The 13163-nt window shown below is 34.0% G+C and overlaps 1 protein-coding gene and 1 non-coding gene across 2 annotated transcripts; one reads left to right on the top strand and one right to left on the bottom strand.

Moving 5' to 3' along the window:
- Positions 1-47: 47 nt before the first annotated feature.
- Trnaw-cca (transfer RNA tryptophan (anticodon CCA)) lies at positions 48-119 on the top strand. The gene has a single exon. It is a non-coding gene; the product is annotated as a tRNA-Trp (tRNA).
- A 1769-nt stretch (positions 120-1888) lies between these two features.
- On the bottom strand, positions 1889-9501 carry LOC128187547 (protein BANP-like). The gene is made up of 12 exons (XM_052857967.1): positions 9491-9501; positions 8827-9006; positions 7761-7954; positions 7387-7478; positions 6527-6732; positions 5635-5681; positions 5416-5505; positions 5036-5111; positions 4731-4894; positions 3894-4117; positions 3348-3518; positions 1889-3180 (listed from the first exon to the last, which is right to left on the bottom strand). The coding sequence occupies exons 1-12, from the start codon at positions 9499-9501 to the stop codon at positions 3061-3063; spliced, it is 1575 nt and encodes a 524-aa protein (XP_052713927.1). The 3' UTR covers positions 1889-3060.
- Between the last annotated feature and the right edge of the window lie 3662 nt (positions 9502-13163).

The raw sequence follows: 13163 nt of genomic DNA, 5'->3' as shown, positions 1-13163 counted from the left end.
TGTAGCAATTCTTTATATCGCTCATTTTTACCCTGCTTGATCCATGCGACCTCGTGGCGCAACGGTAGCGCGTCTGACTCCAGATCAGAAGGTTGCGTGTTCAAATCACGTCGGGGTCAATTTTTGCCAAATTTTATGAATACTTTAATTGTGGTCAAGATCTATTTAATGAAAGATGCCTACAGGTTTATGAAATTCATGATATAAAAAACTCTTTCAATGATGCTTCATAACAATGTTTGAAAGGGTGTAACGGGGTTCAATATTTTGGTAAACAATGAATCACCACGTTTGTCACTGTCAATTTCAATATAACATGAAGGAAAAAATAGTTAATTTTGTCTATTGTTGATTAATGAAATACATCTAGAATGCCTACAGTCTCTCCAAAAACGGCATCAAACAAACAAGATTACTTTTTCCATAATTTAATATAAGTGTAGAATGTCAAAAAAACTTTCACTTTCTACATAGTTTCATCTTTAAAGCCATAAAGTAGGGGGGAAAAGATTAAACAAATCAATTATGACGTCAAAAAGGTTCCAGCATCAAAAAGACACTCAGGAATCATTTAGAAATCCAGCGATGCTGGTTAAATGGAAAGCACCCTTAGAGATCTTGACCTTAAGACTTTGTGTATTAAAAAAGGACGATATCCCGTAATATACGTCAACGGCCCCTTCTTTAAACAGTAGATAGATTGAAAAAACAAAAACAAAAAGCTATGATGTGGTTTATGTTCATTATTTTTTCATTAAATTAACACTTCCCAAGAAGGATCCATAACTTGAATCGTAATTATTGTATATTTAATGCATTATCAATCATTAGATAGAACCAGTAATGGCAAATTTTGTTCTAGTTTGTGACTCTGTCTTTTTACTGAAGTAAACTGTATACAATTTGTCGGCTTACATACTATAAGATTACTGTTACAGTGAACCAAATTTATTTTGCAACAATTTTATTTTGCGATTTACTTCCAATAATCTGGTTCGCAGCGAATTATGTTCGTGACTAAGCCTTCACCAGATTTGTGTTGGTGAAACAACCATTTAAGGACTGCTCGTGGCTAGAAATATTTACAACATGGCTCTTTTGTAAAAATTTCTTGCTGGTAAAATTTGGTTTGCATTACATGTATGTCCAATATTCTTACCAAAACGTATGTCATGCGACAGGCTTGATACAGAAGAGTACCATCATGAAAGGTTAAATGAGCTCACACCAAATTATACTGGACTTTTGCTTTACATGAGCTGAGTGCAGTACTTTTTTTTTCCTTTCACACACAGTTATATAATATATGATGTATATATTTAAATTTGATAAAATACATTAACCAGCTGATGGAAAATTTAAACTATATTGTGTTCAAGTACACTGTATTTCAGTTGCGGGACAGAGCTAAAAGTCTATTGGGTACATGCATATTTATAAACTATGTACCCCTACAATAAGTAAAGATTAATACCATCAATGTGAATGTTTTTATCTTAGATACAAGGGGGATTTCTTTCCCTGGCATTTTCACACTTTTGTGGAAAAGACACCACTAATTTTCAAGCAGTTAGACTGATTGCAGGTGGGAGCCAAATTTGATACTTATCATAATATATATAGTCATTGCCTTCTGGACCAACACTACTGTGCCAGTCACTATTAGCAACAATACACAACACAGAGCTTGATCTGCCTCTCTCAAGTCTGTAGATAAGCAGGAGATTTTCTCTTTTAGCAGGAACGGCATGGCCAATCAACTGCTCCAGAGTTTTGAACAGTAAATGGACAAGTGGTTGTAAATTCTAACGAGAATGAAAACCATCAATTCTGTCAAATTTTCAGTATTTTATACCCTATTTGTGATACACATGAACAGTATGCCAAGAAAAAGACAAAATTTGAATATTTTCATTTCATATATTTTCTCATCATCTTAAATAAAAATATTTTGAGTATTCCACATTCAATCTGTAAATTTTGAGCAAGATGACATGTTTGTATGAGAAAATATTGACACAAGTACATCATTAAATCATTCCATACAAAGAAATGTATTCAAAATAAAAAATAATTATGTGCAGATCGACACACACACTTAAATATTATATGTTTGAAGAACCCATTAAGTTAGCTTTAACATAATGGAGGAAAGTTGTATAATTTTCACCCTCTAGTCTCACTCAAAATACAAATTATAATCATAGATCATGCTTTGGAATGTATCAGAATGAGAGTTCCATACCCTTTAAGATGCTAACCTGACCATACCCCCAACCCCACCCACCCACCCAAGGAAAAACAGAAGTCCAGTTTCTGAACGCAAAAGTTAAAAAAAAAAATTAATTTGCGTTGCATCAACCTATAATACATTTCACAACTTCCCTTTGGTTTGTATTGTTCATTTTTCACCTAAGAGATAATTTACAAGTCCTCAAGCTTCGCTGCAGTCTCAATGGTCTGTGTCACAAATAAACACTATAGAAATAAATAAAACTTATAAATTTCCAAAAATCAGACTACATTTTCAAATAAATATTAATAAGTTATCTATATGAATTATATGTACATGCATAAACATGACATGTACTGGCCTTTTGAGACCTGTGCGTTTATATAAAGGCATCATAAGGAAAAACAAAACAAATATCATAGAAAACATAAATACAGAACAAATACTGCAGTGTTCCTTTGGCGTCCAGCATTAAACCTTAGCTACTGACATCCTGAGCATTGTTTCTGATGCGAGAAATCCAACAACTGCACACAGTTAACGTATTCTCTGTTTTTTACTAGTAACTAACTTACGAACACACAGTGGGTAAAAGACTGAGCAACTGAGCCTTTTCTGTCCTGTAGGATTACTCCCGTAAAAGTTGACATGAAAACACTGATGATCAGATCGCTAGGTAGTAAGTATATCCTTTGTGTAAGTCCTTTGATCCTTTGTGCAAGTCCATTGGGATTATTCCCTTAATATTTGACATGCAAGAAGTGGGATCTAAGACTTTGGGACTTCTTGGGATTTCTCCTCTGATAGCTGACAGAAGCAAACAGATGCTAGGACTGCTGAATCTGCACTATCTCCCCACTGTCTGTTGTTACCGTGGCAACCTGAACGCTCGTGGGTTGAGGAAGTGAGACAGCAACCTGGATATTTTGTGTATCTTCCTGAGACAGCTGATTAAAAAGGAAAATGCATGAAAATATGTTTCAGCAAATTCAAAAGCAAATCCTAAGTTTTAATTCTTTCTTTAAGAAAATCAGAAACTCAAAATGGAATGAGAGAAAGGGATAAATTGCTATAAAATTATTATGAGTAAAGAAAACAGGATAAAGCTTCTTACTGGAACACCGACTGGCATCTGTATGACCTGGTCGCCCTGCAGGATCTGGATGTGATGGGCCTGTTGGAGCTGGGAGATCTGCTCCGGAGTGGCGTGGAGGATCTGGATCTCTCCAGGTGGGAGTCCATCACCTGCCATTGCTGCCACAGTGTGCTTCAGGTCTTGATCATGCTATAACATGAATGATAAAATCTTACCTGCATTTCTTTTTATTCTACTCAGCTCTAAATGGGTATCATAATATTGACTTGAATTATCTTGCCCTGCTTATTATGATATTGATCCATTTAGAGAGTAGTGTGTAATTTCCTCTAGCAGATAAAAGATGGTAGCTGGTCTTTTGCAGGACAAATTAACATTGTTTTATTAAAATTGGTTCATTATCCACGGACTAAAATTTCAACAAAGTATGTCAATTTGCCATGCCATCGAGAAGAACTGCAATTATTGTAAGAGTTTATATCACTTGGCTTTATAAAAATTGATATCAAATCCTAGAGAGAGGATTCCAAAACCAACAAATAGATATGCAGGTGATGTTCTTACATTAATGTGTAGCTCTGAGTCCTGCATGGAGTCCTCATCACTGAGGGAGCTGTCAGCAGGGTTCATCTGGACATAAGTAGGCGTGGCCTTCCCTCGGAACGCTTTAACTGTCAGAGGCATTCCCCGCTGTTTCCTACGAAATGCTGTACGACACTTAGAGTCTATGTTCTGTTTTATTCTATGCCAGTCACTCTCTGTTATGTTAAATCTGTGGATTAAATGGCCTGAAATAACAAAAGTAACTACTTATTATATCACTTAATACAAATCTCTATTCACAAGTACTCCTTTATTGGTATATTAAATAAAAATGCGCTTTTTATTTCATTTTCCAAAATTACAATACTGAATAAATAGGTTTTAATGGCTATTGAACATTGATAATATATAAATGATCTAATGTAAACAACAAATCAAAATTGTCACATGTAAAATCATTTGAAAATCATTTTTATTAGGACTACATCAAGATTTTCAATTTCTTCAGATTCTACTTTTGTTTATTATGAAATACATAAGTATTTGTCCAAGAACTGCCCATTTCACAGCAAACAATTTTATAAAAACATATAAAAAAGTGCTAAACTTATAAAACTAAAATAACATATAAAAGATCAAATAAAGGGAGGTAACTTCTGAAGTACATTATATTCCTTTCATCTCTGTTTGGTGCAAGCTATTTAAAATCTGACAATAATTGACAATAATACCTGCACATTTTATTTATCAAATCAAAATTCATTTACTAGTGATTGAAGATTACAAAACAAACATTACATCTTTAGAGTTTTCAACTGCTCTAAATACTGAGTATTCCAAATCAGTATTTGTACTTACACCTGATTCCATAGATCATCAATGGATCTAACTGTTTCTTTCCATACTTCCCCATACCAGACAGGTTTGACGTAGCTTGAGTTTCCCGATCAAATAAATAATCTAACATGGTCAACGCCATTTTTTCTGGAGTCCGACAGTTGGAATGAATGTGCAGTAAATCACTGTAAAATACCATGAACCAAAGTCATTATATTCTAATACCTATACATTTTTTACTTTTTCTTAAATCATGTTATGTGTAGAGATGATGATAAATACTTCTGGATATGTTATGGTTAACAGGAGTCATAACATGTTCTCACCTGGGAGTTATTGGGACTCTGACTCGCATCTCTGGGTTTGTCTCATCTCCAAGCCAGGTTCCATGAGGAAAATCCTCTAAAAAGTCATTTTTTAATATAATATATTTAAATTTAAATAAAATCTAAATCAAAATATCTAAATATATCATTTAACATAACATTACTAGTTTCTTGCTTTACAATATTGTCAATATTTTAATACCAAAATAGCAAACAGAGAAAAAACTTTTTTTCTGATGTATTTGTGTTCGTAACACAGTATGTGACAATAAATAAAATCTTCACAAACTCTGGTCTGATCCCATATATTTGTCTCCATCAATGAATCACAGAGAATACAAGTCTCCAGCAGTAAGAGATGCTATACTGGATGTACAAACCTTCTGAGTTGAGGGTGATTAGAGTTACATTAGGTCCAAGTCCCATGTTCTGTATGCTCTCCACTCCTGTACTCATTCCATTCATAGGACCTGGAATTTAAAGGACTGACTAGGTTAACGGTTCTTTTATAATATTCTACAGCAATTTTCAGGTAACTAATATCAACAATCTGAATTACAACACTTATTTCAGGAAATTTTTCAGTGTTTTTAACCTACTCTGTGGTTCTACTTTTGTTCCTTGAGAAAGTCCAACCAAGACAGCTCTGGATAAATAAATTATAATAAATTGTTATATTCAGTAGTATATTAAAACTTTATATCTCTACATAGACAAAGTCAATAATTAAAATGTTAGCTCATCTGAAAAATATTGACAGGTCAATACTTTTTCAAATATTGATCGGTAAGGAATAGTATCCAGAGAATATGTCTACCATTTCAATCATAAATTGCCTCTGATTCCTAGATTTGTTGACAGTAATGTTAATAAACCTTCCTGACTCCAAAACAAGGTGACATCATAATTGCAATCAGTGAATGCAAGTAAACAACGGACGTGACATACTGTGGTTTACTAGCATAACTGATACAAGGAACCAGGTCGGACATCTGAAGCATAATTCCAAAAGGCAACAGAATATCATTAGAGACCATTTGATGCTGAGGATATTTAGTAAATGGTGTCTTGATTCTTGGTTTGTTTTTTTAATATATAACAAATGTTGACTGTGTTTTTGAGCAACATTGATAAATTAGCCTCCTTGGGATAAATAATTTGCCCTCCACTTTACGTCAGCTAGGCAATAGTTTTAGGACAAAATAAAATCAGGATGGCAGGTAACTTAATTTTCATTGATAAAGAAATCAACTCAATTTTTAAAGTTTGACTTACAAAATGAAAATTGAATTATTCCCCTTTTCAAAATGGAAGACCAGATGCAGAGGTGCTGCAGAAACATTAATTTTTTTTGGCTTTAAAGTTTTTTGTTGTTGCATGCTAATATCAAGATGTTAATATTTTTATTTCAAGAGTAAACAGATTGTCATTGAAATATTCCCTCTTTGAATAGTGTATAACAGAGTTTACACACATGAGTTAAGTACCTACCCCTTAGCTTGAGCCTGTACTATGGAGCCCACCGAGGGGTTGGACTGGGTGCTGCTGTGGTCCCCCGGGGAGCTGTCCTTGACATGACTGATCAGTTCCTCTAACTTCTCCTCCAGATACTTGGTGCGACCACTTAGGATCTCTATACTGTTCTCTATCCCATCCAGTCTCATACAGATTGCCTTATTTATTGTGAAGAGGAGACTCTGCAAGAAGCATGCACAGAGTGCAATTTTTTAAAACTTGTATTCTAGATAAAAACACAAGGCTGTAATAAATTAATACTGAGGATTCATGGTACTGGTACATGTATCAAGAAAATCAGTGAAAAATGAAAGTTTAGTAACATAATTCATGTATAAGAAAAAACATTTTTCTGTCATACTGTACCGGTATGTCCGGCTTTTTTCGCAATGTCTTTTAAATTGCAAATAATCTAATATACAGAAAATATATTCTGTATAATTTTCTATATGAAACTTTCAAATCACAAAAGAAGACTGACGCAAATTAAAAATGCTATACATTTTCCCCATTTATGCAAATTTTGTGACACGCGAAAAAAAACAGGATATATGGTATGTCTGCTGTCATCCATTCATCAAATGTAAAATACTTTTACTTTCATTTACAGAATTTTTCAATACAGACGCATTTTGCCGGAAAATGAAACTGACTTCACACCACGAAATTTAAACAGGAAAGATCCAATTTGATGAGCTTTCATACAAGAGGCTCCTCGTTGCTGAACGAAAATTAGGGCCAGAGCTATGAACCCTAACTTTAACATTACCGCCTATGGAAAATGCATTAGTGGACTATACCCACATGTAATTTAAATTTTAATTTAGTTGTCAAACCTTTATAGACTGGTCTTGTGAGAGTTCCCCATTTCCTGTATCATATCGTACTCTCTTGCTGGGAGGCTCATCTTTAATGTCCTGATCACTACCTATGATTTCAAAAAAATAATTTAAGAAATTAATGTAACATTCAAAATTTAAGAAATAAAGACAGGAAGACATTACTATTTATTCAAATATATCAGTCAATTTGATTTTTTCATTACAAATTCCTAAACATTATGAAAGAATTCTTAATATTCAAAACATCTTTTAATAAAGCAAAAACGGTTGGATAAGCCTGCTGGCTGATGCCAACATATGATATGCTGTTAAAATCATTTAGTCCAGTGATGTCTTTTATTTTTTAATTTCAAAATTTCACTGCCTACCAGAGAATGACTCCTGTAGAACTGAATTGTTTGCATCCACTGCAATGGTCAGAACTCCATCTGAGGGCATGACCCCCTCAGGCTGTGAATTCTCTGTGAGCTGGCTTATGGACAGGGGCATGTGTTCCACCACCAGTGATGCAGTAGACACAGATGTCATTCCATCACTGCTGTTGTCCTCAGTGGACATTCTCCTATAATTCAACAAATATTAGCCAAAATTTGGAATTCTTTTCCAAGTAGTTTATTGATAGTTGTCAATCACAATTATTTTTCACTCTGTGTGACAGATATATAGCAGAAAATAAATGTCATTACCAATGAGGAAAAGTAGAATATATTCATATTTTGATATAAATAGCGATATAGGTACATTTATACAGCAAAACTTTTCTGGTTATTAACAAGCACCCAGTAAATCCGTATTTACTTAATTTAACAGAATTTACTTTAAAAATAATAATTCTATGTTGAACCTCTTATTTTTATGCATGAACATTTTCATCTTAACTTTTTATTTATGTAGATGTATCACAAACATAAAATGAACTACAAGTTCCAAAGAAAAAAATATTTGTAGTAAATTGGGGTAGTTTTTTTTACTTTAATACATTCAAGTGTATTTCTGAATTCTCCTCTTTTTTTAAACCCTGACTTATACTGCCTTAAGTTGACTGTTTCAAATCATAAATTGTTTCTTTTATTCCATGATTTTCAAATATTCCAAATGATAACTGCCTGATATTTAGAAATATTAAACATATTTCATTTTATAAAAAGTATTTTGAAATAATCTTTTATTTACATTTTCCATCCGTTAAATCATCACATCCTAAAAGTGATTGAATATTTAAAGAAATGCCAATTTTGCACAAGACAATCTTCCGAGGAAATTCGAATTAGCATTTCGTATCTATAGCAGACGATGTTGTTTTGACAGTGGTAAGAACTTGTTATTGGAAAAAGCGTCTGGGACGTCCTATAATGACCTTTTATTTATTTCATAAATGTGACCATTTAAACGCGTCATTTCTCATTCATACATGTCACTGAAGAGAAACAGTACCTTCCCACACGTGTTGATTGCGTTTGCCGCTGCAAAACTCGAACTATTTCCCAAATCTCGGCCCCTCTCTCGGAGAACGATAATGGCGTCCACAACGGTAAATTGCGAGAAAGAACGATGTTTGCGCATGTTCTCGTGCGGCTGTTCTGTATCGCCTCACCCGCCCTCCGCGAAATTGGCCTCGGTGTAAAAATTGAAAAACACGGAGGTTGTAAATCAGGGTAAATGTTCAATTATGTCAATTTTTAGAAAGTACGTGAAACATGCCGATCTTGACAGTCCTTGATCAGTTTTTTTGGAGGGGGTTTTTGAAGGGGGGGGGGTTCTGTTTTCAGGTTTGATTAACAAATTTAAAACAATAAAATTAACGAATAACTGATTTTTATCGTGCATTTAAGAAGTTACCTTATCCAGTATTGATGTTTTCATATTCCAATTTGCTGCAAAAGTTATCTGAAAACTCAGCATAGATAAGATTCATTGTTTTTATTGTATCTTTTTGAAAGAGAGAATAGTGTTTTGATTTCTAACGCATACTATTTTAGGAATCTACTTGTATGTCTTCCAGTAGCTTTTACTTAGATAAAGATGTATGTTGGCTAGCGAAGATGCTTTTCCCCCTTTTCTTTCTTTTTTTTAAAATTAGATTGTCCACCCTATTTACTTTTTCTGCATGTTTGATCATCCTAGCCATAGAGTTAAACATTTTAAATGTGTTCAATAATTCTTATATGTCTTTCTATGGATTAAAAGAAATTAGCTAATATGTAAACGGTGTGACCGTTAGACCGAGCGCAGATTTAACACAGTGCAGTTTGATTTTTGTAGGATAAAATTTATGTGAAACGCACACAGTAGGATCCGCCTGTTTGCCTATTCAAATCATTAGCCGAAGTTTAACTAAACGTCGCGTGCTCAGTCTACATTATGACGTCATATTTTAGACGTAAAACGTTCAAGTTTTGTCTTCGGAAATAGCCGAAGAGAGTTACGTTATTCCGAACTTTTATTTTATTTCTTCTTTCATTATTCATCAATTTAATTCATATGAATGCCGCTGTAATACCGAGCGCAGCGAGAGGCGGGCGAAGCCCGCTTCGCGAAGCGAGGATTAATGGTAACATGTATATATAACAAAATCATTGAAAAATGAAAGTTGAATCAGGGGTACTAAGGCCAAAAAAATTTTCTTCCAGCCATGGGCGCCGCCATATTGGCAGCCATTTTGTTTTTAAAAAGTTAAATCGATCATTATTTTACCGGTACTTATCGATGTTTGTTGCCCCTAAACTCGATTAAAATGTTCCAGTATTTAAATAGAAGGTAATTTGAATCAAAAGAAATAAAAGAGGACACCGAATAAGTTTTAATAGAGCTTCAGTCAAGAAACACGACTAGTTCTATGTATGTCTTATCAAATTATCAGACGGAAAATAAAAACATTAATATCAAGGAACTGATCTTTTAGATACTGAATAAAGTATTCAATAAAGTATTCAACTGCGGCGTTTATATGAATTAAATTGATTAAACAATGAAAGAAGAAATAAAAAAAAGTTCGGAATAACGTAACTCTCTTCGGCTATTTCCGAAGATAAAACGTGTATTACGTTTGAAACACGACGTCATAATTTAGACTGAGCACGCGACGTTTCGTTAAACTTTGGCTAATGCTTTGAGTAGCCAACCAGGCGGATCGTACTTTGTGCATTTCAAATAAATTTTATTCTACAAAAATCAAACTGCACTGAGTTAAATCTGCGCTCGGTCCAACGGTCACACCGTTTACATATTAAAATTAAATACTTTATTCGGTATCTAAAAGATCAGTTAATTGACCTTAATATTTTATTTTCCATCTGATAATTTGATAAGACAAACATAGAACAAGTCGTGTTTCTTGATTAAAGCACAATTGAAAATTAACTGGTTTCCCTTTTAATTTCTTTTAATTCGAATTACCTTCTATTGAAACACTGGAACTTATTTAATCGAGTTTAGGGGCAACAAACATCGATAAGTACCGATCAATCAATGATCGAACTAACTTTTTAAAAACAAAATGGCTGCCAAGATGGCGGCGCCCAGGGCTGGAAGAAATTTTTTTTGGCCTTAGTACCCCTGATTCAACTTTCACTTTTCACTGATTTTCATATATATACGTGTTACCATTAATCCTCGCTGCGCTCGGTAATATGTAAACGGTGTGACCGTTGGACCGAGCGCAGATTTAACACAGTGCAGTTTGATATTTGTACAACAATTTATTTGAAATGCACACATTGGATCCGCCTACTTTTAGAATCATTAGCAAAAGTTAAACTAAACGTCGCGTGTTCAGTCTACATTATGACGTCATGTCTCGTACGTAAAACGTACAAGTTTTGTCTTCGGAAACAGCCGAAGAGAGTTACGTGATTCCGACAAAATTTTATTTCTTCTTTCATTTAATTCATCACGACTACAGGTAATAAAAATTGAATACTTTATTCAGTGTCTATATAAAAGATCAGTTCCTTGATGTTTATGTTTTTATATTCCATCTGATAATTTGATAAGATATACGTAGAACTAGTCGTATTTCTTAATTGAAGCACTATTTAAACTTATCTGTTTTTTACTTTAATTTTTTAAAATTTAAATTACCTTCTTTTGAAACATTGGAAAGTTTTTCATCGAGTTTAGGAGCAATATACATCGATAAGTGCCAGTCAATCAATGATCAAACTAACTTTTTAAAAACAAAATGGCGGCCAAAATGGCGGCGCCCAGGGCTGGAAGAAATTTTTTTAGCCCTTAGTACCCCTGATTCAACTCTCATTTTTCACTGATTTTCTTATATATACGTGTTACCATTAATCCTCGCTTCGCGAGGCGGGCTTCGCCCGCCTCTCGCTGCGCTCGGTAATATGTAAACGGTGTGACCGTTGGACCGAGCGCAGATTTAACACAGTGCAGTTTGATTTTTGTAGAATAAAATTTATTTGAAACGCACACAGTAGGATCCGCCTGATTGCCTACTCAAATCATTAGCCCAAGTTTTACTAAACGTCGCGTGCTCAGTCTACATTGTGACGTCATATTTCAGACGTAAACGTTCAAGTTTTGTCTTCGGAAATAGCCGAAGAGAGTAACGTTTTTCCGACCTATTTTTTATTTCTTCTTTCATTGTTTATCAATTTAATTCATATGAATGCCGCTGTAATAAAATTAAATACTTTATTCGGTATTTAAAAGATCAGTTCCTTGACTTTAATGTTTTTATTTTCCATCTGATAATTTGATAAGACATACATAGAACATGTCGTGTTTCTTGATTAAAGCACTATTGAAAATTATCTGGTTTCCTTTTTAATTTCTTTTAATTCGAATTACCTTCTATTGAAACACTGGAACTTATTTAATCGAGTTTAGGGGCAACAAACATCGATAAGTAGTGATCAATCAATGATCGAACTAACTTTTTAAAAACAAAATGGCTGCCAAGATGGCGGCGCCCAGGGCTGGAAGAATTTTTTTTTGGCCTTAGTACCCCTGATTCAACTTTCATTTTTCACTGATTTTCTTATATATACGTGTTACCATTAATCCTCGCTTCGCGAGGCGGGCTTCGCCCGCCTCTCGCTGCGCTCGGTATAAACTAACTAATTGAGTTTCCTATTCAGTGGGTCGGTGAAACGCAAAGGCCTTGGGGTAGGATAAATGTTCATGTAGCTAGGTGGAATATTAACACTCTTTAATGCTGAAATTGCATTTTCATATTGAGCAAACATAACTATAATATGTAAACGGTGTGACCGTTGGACCGAGCGCAGATTTAACACAGTGCAGTTTGCAAAATCTATTTAAAACGAAAAAGTAGGATCCGCCAGCATGGTTGCCTACTCAAATCATTCGTCAAAGTTAAACTAAACGTCGCGTGCTCAGTCTACATTATGACGTCATATTTCAGACGTTTTGTCTTCGGAAATAGCCGAAGAGAGTTACGTGATTCCGATTTTTTTAATTTCTTCTTTTATTGTTCATCAATTTAATTCATATGAATGCCAATGTAATAAAATTGAATACTTTGTTCAGTATCAAAAAGATCAGTTCCTTGACGTTAATGTTTTTATTTTCCATCTGATAATTTGATAAGACATACATAGAACAAGTCGTGTTTACCTAATTGAAGCGCTATTTAAACTTATCTGGTTTCCATTTTAAATTCTTTTAATTCAAATTACCTTCTATTGAAACACTGGAACTTATTTAATCGAATTTAGGGGCAATAAACATCGATAAGTTCCAGTCAATCAATGATCAAACTAACTTTTTAAAAACAAAATGGCTGCCAA

Source organism: Crassostrea angulata, chromosome 6, assembly GCF_025612915.1.
Source record: "Crassostrea angulata isolate pt1a10 chromosome 6, ASM2561291v2, whole genome shotgun sequence".
NCBI lineage: Eukaryota > Metazoa > Mollusca > Bivalvia > Ostreida > Ostreidae > Magallana > Magallana angulata.
Note: the sequence above shows the minus strand (reverse complement) of the source record. Positions and strands in the feature narration are given on the sequence as shown.